The sequence below is a fragment of the Ruditapes philippinarum genome, unplaced genomic scaffold, assembly GCF_026571515.1.
Source record: "Ruditapes philippinarum isolate M1 unplaced genomic scaffold, ASM2657151v2 ctg2590_1_1_1_1, whole genome shotgun sequence".
In the NCBI taxonomy this organism is placed as follows: Eukaryota; Metazoa; Mollusca; class Bivalvia; order Venerida; family Veneridae; genus Ruditapes; species Ruditapes philippinarum.
In genome coordinates, this window is record NW_026856388.1 from 56,888 (window position 1) to 65,974 (window position 9,087).

The window sequence follows — 9,087 nt, forward strand, 5'->3', positions numbered from 1 at the left end:
TTTCTTGCTCAAGGAAATGAGCAGTGCATCCGGTGGGGTTCGAACCCGGGACCTCTCGATCCCTAAGCGCGCGTCCTACCACTGGACTACTGCTCCTACAATAGAAGGTGAAATTGTGTTGTTTCCATACAAGAATTAAGGTCACTTCTCGAACGAGTTGTACCATTAAATTTGTTATTCCACACATGAATAATGTCCTAAAACAGAATCAAATGTTTCGGAACAAAATATTATTCTGCTATTTTAAGTCCAGTTTAAGCCGCATAACGATGATCGATTTCGAGCATGTACCATTCTCGCTCAAGGACCTATAAAAACCTTTTTCTTTCAAATATTGTTTTTTTCTTCAAAATTCAAACATTAATTCTGTAAACTACCGGCAGCAGATATATGGCTTTAAACATTCTAAAATACTGTTTTCTCAATTATAAAAGGTAAAGGTCTTGTTTAATATAGTGTCACCTCTACTGAAAGGGCCAGCCATTTCTGACTTATGAGACACCTTATAATTGCATACCATGTACCTCCCATCTCCTACCACTATACCAGGCGCCAGGCGGATAGAAATCGGTAACCATTCATTTTAACTACCTCGCGGCTCATGAATCAAATATATTATTTATCAAAATAGACTTTTCCCAAATATAACAGTGCTATTATACTTTATATGTCATTTGCTATGCATATGCATACAATTGTTGTATAACAAAGGCTATACAGAGCAGTTTATATCGAGATTTTCTAATTATATACTCGGAAACGATTTCCATCACTTCAATTTGCAATCAAATGCGATAGGCAATCATATGACTCTGTTCAACATTGCAAAAATGGCTTCCATTTCTTGCCCGTGTCCCTCCCTGTCCTAATTGGCGACCTGCTGGGCACTTTTCCGGTGGTACTGTGCTGGGGGATGCGTTCTTTGAATGATGTCCTTTCTTGTTGGTTGCAGTGTTCGTGTTTTCTATATACAATAGGCCATTTAGATGATTTTAAACCTAAATTAAAATATTAATGGTAAATGCATGTTATTTTAAAATCATTTTATTTTTCCAAAATGACACTTTCATTCATGACTGAAGGAAAGACAAAATTTAATATGCATGCAAGGCAGAGTTTGATTTTGCACAATTTCCTAACCCTATTGGAGAAGGGAGTTATAACGAAAATAAAAATGCGCTCAGGTAAATAAGAAAATAATGCCAGAAACTAAACAAAATTGTAATTTTGAAAGTTATGAAGCCCGCAAATCAAAAGCAAGCTACCAAAAGAAAAATTCAAAAAGCAGGTAACATATCAATATAATTTACAACATTTCAATACATTAAAGAACATATCAATACTATATCAATACTGAGGAGTTTTATAAGTTTTAGTATGTCTGTTTTGTTTGTCAGTGTATTTACGCCGTGTTTAAGATAGTTTTGGTCATATCTCTGCCAGAAATTCTCTGAAAGTCACCAACAACTTTTGCCACATGATTTTTCAATCAGCGATGAGAGCAAAGTGCCCAACGATTTGTCTGTGAAGAAATTTCTTTAGCCAAATGTGCGAAGCAGCATCCCCTGCATTACCCATGCAATTCTCTCCTTATTCATTCAATAGAACTGATATTCTTTGGAGGATAACAGAAAATGAGACTAATAATAATCTCTTATCAAAGATATTGCATTTTATATAATGAGGAATCTTAAAAGAGAAATATAATACAACTTAACATGTAAAGACTGTCATGTTTGATCAATGGAAAGTGAAAGTGAAAAAAGTGAAGAAAAAAGGTGAAAGTGAATTTGAGCATTGGTAACATGACTTACCGTCTAAGTGAAAGTGAATTTGAGTATTGAATAACATGACTTACTGTATTTTTGTTTCGAGGAATAGGTAAAATATTAAGGTACTTTACTATTGGGTTAAATTATTAGAATATATGTGTACAACATATTCTTACTTAAATTTTTGGTTCTAACGTCCTTAGTCATAATTCATTTCAATGAGGCGATATCGACAATGTGTACTACTTATAATACCATATTTGCATTAACGTATTTCTTACTGTTTTCAAGATAACTTTGTAGTTACATTAGGCCGGATATATTGTATGTTTTATTATAGTATGTCTGTAACTATCAACTTGATTTTTACTCTCTGAGCCTTTTTATTATGATATCGTCTAATTTATTTGATTCAATGGACAGCGTGTCTACCTTAGAGACTATAAAGTAGAACATAACTTCTTTCTTTTTGATTATTTTATTGAGTCAATAAAAGAAGAGCATAAGCCAGAAATAAAACTTCTCACATCATGTACCTTACAGTATATGAACTGTCATAATTCTTACATAAACTACCAATATATCCGCCTTTAGTGTAAATCAATGGCACCATAATGCCACTTACTGTATTATTTTAATCGGAGAGACGAAGACTTTTGCGCAAGATTGTATCATTTTTGTTGTTAACCTTGTTTGAGGCATATTGTACCTAATAAGCCAATAAATATATAATCCGTTAGAAAGGACAAACATGAGTTTTATTATATTCAAATATCAGTATTAGAGCATGCCTGAACGAAGTAGCGATTAAGTGAAATTATCCGTCATAAAATTAGAAAAATGTAAACAAAGTAGTAATTTGACTTCAATACATAATATCAAATCACTATAACTGTTCTATTCGTCAAAGGCAACAGGAGTAAAAGATGAATCAGGAAAATATATAAATCAAAATTAAAAGACTTTTTGAGAAATAAAAATAAAAGCATTTCTAAGGCATAATGGGCCTGTAACATTGTAGTCATTTTATTGCTGGGATCATAATGATTATTAACTTGTATAGTGATTTCATATTCTGGTTTTCTGTATTCTTTATATTATTTAGAACAGTTAAACTGCAATGACATAATTGTATGTGTCCTATTATTGGGTAAAACAATTTATAAGTATCATTCTGACTTGATTCCATTCCAATGTTTTGAAATTTTCTAATGAATATGTTTATCAATTTAAATATTTACACTTTACAAATGATATAAATACTGCGAATTTGAATGTGTATATCTACTGAACAAAAGCTTTGAATGGCATGACATTTTGTTCACAAAGACAAACCACTAATGTATTTTGTTTATGCAGTGTATGGAAATAATAAATATGGGTTGTATTGCGTCCAAGAGCAGGCCGCTTAAAGTATTTTTGTGAACGTTTAATACGAACTATTTAAATATGTTCTAAATGGTATTCACGAAATTCGGTGTCATTTGTTAACTAAGTACATGTAGTAAACATACTGATAAATTTTCTTCAAAGAGGAAGAATTCCGAACAGAACTCAACAGATGTATTGTCAAATTTGAGGTCCAAAGTCCCAATGTTCTCTTTAGGTGAAGCGGATTAAAGGTTTTCACCCCAAAACTCGATTTTACGACATTTATTTAAGATATGATGGTCCGAAGCTGAATCCTACTAAACAGCCTTTTTCATTCAAATTTATATGTTGTAATAATGCAACGTGCACTTTAATGTTATAATGATAGATCTTAAGAAATATACAAATCTTCTAGTTTGCTTATAATAATTTATTTAACAAATATATGACATCATTTGCTTATGCTGTCAACGCTGTGCAATGTTTTCATATTAAATCATCTAGCAACCATGACCATGTCCGCCATTTTTATGAGAGTCTGGATGAACCTGTTTAAAAGAAAACAAACAGTTATAGCAAAATAATTGTCAACAAGAGATGATCTTAAATAATATTTATTCGGACGAAGTTCGTCTGTTATCAGTTTGACTGCCTGTAAAATTAACAGGGAAGGGCTGAATACAAAAAGAACTTTCATTGGTCAATCAGACATGCAAACTAATATCGTTAAATCTCACTAGTCATTCTTAAATAAAATGTAAAATACAGTTCTAACCATTTTCTAAAATAATAGGTAAAGGGTACTTCTTTCCATTCTAGAATAAGATTTTAGGGAAATAAAATATAAGGGATAGTTTTTGCCACTATAAAACAAAATGTAAAGGTTTGTTCTAAAACAAAATGTACAAGAATGAAGCTTGTTCTTTAACGTTTTGGTTAATTTGTATATGATACAAAATTTATAAAGTCAAACGTAAGAAAGGTAAAGAGACACCTAAAATAGAGGTTGACCTAAATTGAAAATTCATCAATATAAATATGCTATAGTTTAATTTCAATATTTTTTTAATTAGCTACTAGAAATAATTATTATGTCATAGTTATGCAAGCACTGCTAACATTTATTTTTGTATTGAAAACTTTGAAATAATATAATTTTGCATGCTAACCGATATTACTTCGGCCAAGTTTCATTTTTTTAAAGATACTTTTTGTTTTTCTTCTTGTTTTCATTATATTATAAATTGCATGCACAGATGACCCCATTTATATTTCATTGCAACATTCGTGATTTTATCACATAAAAACCTCAGCGCATGTGTTAAATAAAGCTTATGTACACTATAAATATATAGTTGCACCATTTATAATGAAGCCATTTAATGGAAACGATATTAATAATGAAATAACACTTTTGACGCGACGTCATTTTCGTTTTATATAAACATAGCGTTAAAGTATGTTAGCGTTACACTATATGCGCGTCAATGCAATATGACTCTGTTATGTGATAGAAAGAACATTGTATCCGTATCAATACTAAATTAATTAAATTCGTGACAGATGTGCACCATATTTTTTTTTCAAATCTGTCAATGTATCAAGTATTAAATCTACACTTATTCAATATCCTCTTTTCTTACTTGCATTCGTAAATGATAACGAGATTTTGATCCTTTATGTTAACTTATTCGTTTCAGAAATTTTCTTTTTCTTGTTTGTTTCTTCATATATATCGATAAGTTAGTGTTTTTAAGTATTATTTAATTATGGATTTGTTTGCATGAATGCTATATTGTGTTAATTATAGTAGAATATCCAAGACCTAATAATTCTAAACTTAGCATCAAAATAAAGATCCATGAAAACTATAATATTATTGTCCGTAATTTCTACTTAAGACGCTCAATAATTTAGACATTTTCATGGTATATACAAACCTCCAAACATAGTATGAAAATATTTTGTGTCTTTTATCATCTCTTTTTAATTTATTATCTAGAGGTTCGTTTTTGTATCAATGCTATTCACAGTGAAGATATTGCCACTGAACATTACACAGCGTGTTTTATTTAGATTAAAGACGATATTAAAAGAAATTCATTCAACGATTGTTAGAAAAAAGTAATAGATTAAAAGAAAACAGTCAACGATGACTTACAGCGTGCATGAATGCATTCATTTCTGCGGGTTGTATTTGTCCATCAGCTAGAAGAGGTAATAATAATAATAATGATAATAAAAATCATGATTATAATAATAATAATAATAATAATAATAATAATAAAAATAATAATAATAATAATCTTTCTTATTACTTTTGTGTCGGTTAATACTCATACATGTGTTTTCTAGAGGATTTTGGTACGATTTACTTGTAAAAAGGCAAAGGCAAATGAGTGTTCCTTGCTAAAATGAAACTGCCAGACATCTTAATAATTCATACTTATGGTCTAAAAAAAGGAAAATAACAAGAACAAACATATACCTTGATCTTGAAAAGAACTTTTATTTTCATGTATGTTTCACTTTTTATTGTGTTCAGTTGTAAAACGAACATATTGGGATGAGATCGTTAACCATCAAGAAATTTTACATCTACTTAATATGTTTTACAATAATTATTTTCACTTACTTGGGTTTTGATCGTACTTAGCAATTTGTACCGCAACATCAGAAAAGCACAGTTGCTTGTCATTATCAAGGTCGAGGTTATTAAAGAAGGCATGTGAAGTGTCATGGTGGTCGTGAAAAGTTAATGCCCAGTTCTTAGTAAAATCATGATAGGACAAACATGTTCCATCTAAAAAACATAAAAAACTATATTAGTACTGTTACCTATTACATATGTGCACGAACTCCAGGCTTGATTGAAACAGTATTAATATTCTTAATACAATTTGCAGCTTTGATCGAGTAAGCATATTGGAAACAATAGGTTGGTGCAAAAAAATCACGTTAAGCATAACTGTGCATTGATCTACAAAAATAAGCAATCGAGTTATATTCCAAACTTATGCTGAACTTTTATCATGTAAATTAAACGTATTCGTATATAATGTTTGTTTTTTATTTCTGACTATAAATCAAAGTTCTTGGAAGGAATGTGCGCTATATAAAACTTTAACTTGTGAACAATGCTATGAAATGTGAACAATTGTACGAATTCGTTTCTTTCATGATTATATGTTATGAACAATTATTCAAACTGAATCATATTCTTGTTTTTCATGTCTTAAAAGTTTTAACAAAATGTGGTACGTAAAACACATAATAACTATAAATGTTTATAAGATGAAAGAAAAAGATTAACATATAATTCAACTTCTATCTTTGATTCACTTAACAATGATATTGCTCATGTGCACCACCCCCATTATGAGATGTTGAATTATTCTTACTAGTACCAAAAAATAATGGTGTGATTTCAAAGTTATCGCTTTTATTGAGGGCAGCTTGAAAGTTACAATATTTTGTGACTTTAAACCCAACAAAAGAAAACAACAACAATAAAAAGAAAAAAAAGCACAATGAAAACAGCATTAAAAACAGAAATTGAATTATGTGACATTATGAAGTAGACAATGATGACAAATTATCTTTGGCTGTATTACTGTATGCCTAAATTACTCTATTTTTCCTCTTGTTTGAAATTATGAAAAGGGAACATTATCTAGAACAATGAAAAATCTTTCTTGGTGAAACATGCAAACTTGTTTTAATTCCAACACTTGATGATTATTTAAATTGTAACACTTATTTCACTTTGCACCTGTTGTAAATGATTATACAAAAAAGCACTCTAAAAGTGTCAAAACTAATGGTAAAAACTAGAGAAAATCATTCAGAGGTATTAAGACACAAAGTTTTTAGCAGTTTAAGTTACTAAAAGCATTTCAAACTTAAAGGTGTGAAATTATACTAGCAAAAAGTAGAGAGATTCCCAAAGAGAACTTGAAACGAAGTTTATAGGTGATAATTGTATACACAAACAATTTACAAATGTTCACGGGGAGAGCATCATTAATGCTTTACATACTAGACAAATTCCAATCATTGAGAAGTTCGTCAGTTAATTCACTTTGTTGAACGATACCATCTTTGTTTACGTCGGCAAGTTTTACAAGCTCGTCTGAAATTCGATCCACAGACCAGCACATATGGTTGGCTCTGCAATGACAAAATAAGTAGCGTACTTCCAAACATGATTCAGCCTAAAACCAGTAATGTGTAAAATATTTTACAAAAATTAGTTAAATTTTGAATTTAATAAAAGGATATACTATTATGGGGATTGAACCACATATAGATCTCCAAATTTAGCATCGGTTAAATATGTGTAAATTTTCGCTGTTCCAGATGTGCGCTTTAACTCAATATAACTGTCAATAAGAAAATAGGTATATCACATGGTAAGTTTTCTACTTTTTGAATCATTTAATAAAAATTATAGACTTTTTAAAGAAACTCGACATGTAATTCTACCCTCCGGGCTTTGTTGGTTTTTGGTAAGCCACAAAATAGGCTATGCGGATGAAGAAAATGTATCAAATCGGACTCCAAATACAAAGTTTTCACAAAATCTTATCACCAAACGATTCTCATTATGCAAACAAACACTTATTGAAACATTCATGAGATTGGGCTCAAAATTGTGACTATGCGCTTCTTTTTGTAATATATTTATATTGCAGAAATGTTTTGAAACCAAAGAAATTCTTACAGAATATGTGTTATTTGAAAATAAAAAAATGCAGATGCTATCTTTGAGAGCTAGATTTCCTAATACTGGGTCAAATTCATTTCCAAGTTTAAGTTCTATTCCCAAAAATCTGCCAATATTTTAATGACACCATGTACTCATGCAGTCTTTACCTAAAGTTTGTTATGCATTTATGAAAAGGATTATCAATGGATCGATTGAGATTGACATATATGTAAACTTACCCATATGCGAAACCGATCAACACTGTAAGAATTGCTAAACTCTTCATCTTTAAAAGTCAGGGTCTGCAAGTAGGAAAATGTTTATTTGCATTATTCATGTAATCCATTTTTTATTTAAGCCGTGAGTCGTATTTAGCTTCAATCTTTTATTTATCCATTTTTCTATTCTTTATAAGTTTTCCGATAATGCATTATTGAATTTAACTATTCAATTATTTGTGACAGTTATATATTGCAAAAGCAAAATTTATCTTTCTTTTTGTATAAGTAATATTGAACAATTTTGCATCTGAATATTTTATACGTTAAAAGTTAGTACGAAAACGTTAAGGGCATTTAGTGCGATCATGGTGTGTAAGACGACTGAATTTTGTTCTATTTGATCAAATGTTTTAACACAAATCAATTCATTTTATTCACAAAGACTAGACCATTTTAGTCACTCTTGGTCACTTTCTTAAAATGTTTGAAGTTTTAAGACACGTATTTTACAATAGACGAAAAGGTACTCTTTCGCCTAAACAAAAACTTCAAGCATATCAAGAAAGAAATTTGAATAAAACAAATTGAGTTCTGTTCAAAAATCTGATTAAATGGAATAAAAATCAGTTGACTTACAGATCAAGATGTCACTTATTTGAGGCACTTTTAACGTTTCCGTATGTAAGTGTCTTACTCGACGTGTGAACAGTTTACAACCTGTACAGGAGAACTTCTTTAAAAGAAATGACGAAAATCTCTTTAAAATCACGATTTTATGTCATGACAAAAGATAATGGCTTACATTACCTTCAACTTCTGTACAGTAGTTCCATTAACCCCGTTATCAACAAATTTAGTATATTCTGTATGACTTTACTTTGTGATGTAATACATTAATAACTTTAATAATGATCCATTGAAAAATAAGTTTAAATGGCTGATAAGTAATATTCTTATCCCTTAAATACTGAGAAGGGCATCATCTTATGTTGTAAAACTTGTTGCCCAACCCATC

At 30.2% G+C, this 9,087-nt stretch overlaps 1 protein-coding gene across 2 annotated transcripts; it reads right to left on the bottom strand.

Annotated features, from left to right (window-relative positions):
* Positions 1–3,557: 3,557 nt before the first annotated feature.
* LOC132746347 (uncharacterized) lies at positions 3,558–8,850 on the bottom strand. Of its 2 annotated transcripts, none has more exons than XM_060735459.1 (6): positions 8,767–8,850; positions 8,091–8,153; positions 7,183–7,313; positions 5,779–5,946; positions 5,305–5,351; positions 3,558–3,691 (listed from the first exon to the last, which is right to left on the bottom strand). In XM_060735459.1, exons 2-6 carry the CDS (start codon positions 8,135–8,137, stop codon positions 3,644–3,646), a joined length of 441 nt encoding a protein of 146 aa, XP_060591442.1. In that variant the 5' UTR covers positions 8,138–8,153; positions 8,767–8,850; the 3' UTR covers positions 3,558–3,643. The 2 variants fall into 2 exon arrangements, with proteins under 2 accessions (XP_060591442.1, XP_060591444.1); XM_060735461.1 differs by having other exon boundaries at positions 8,709–8,794.
* Between the last annotated feature and the right edge of the window lie 237 nt (positions 8,851–9,087).

Bases quoted from the DNA above. Each gene is read 5' to 3' on its own strand.
- LOC132746347 (XM_060735459.1), bottom strand. From the start codon at position 8,137: ATGAAGAGTTTAGCAATTCTTACAGTGTTGATCGGTTTCGCATATGG. The intron at 7,314-8,090 runs GTAAGTTTACAT...TTGTCATTGCAG, and splicing joins TTGATCGGTTTCGCATATGG to AGCCAACCATATGTGCTGGT. The intron at 3,692-5,304 runs GTAAGTCATCGT...TCTTTTAAACAG, and splicing joins TGAATGCATTCATGCACGCT to GTTCATCCAGACTCTCATAA.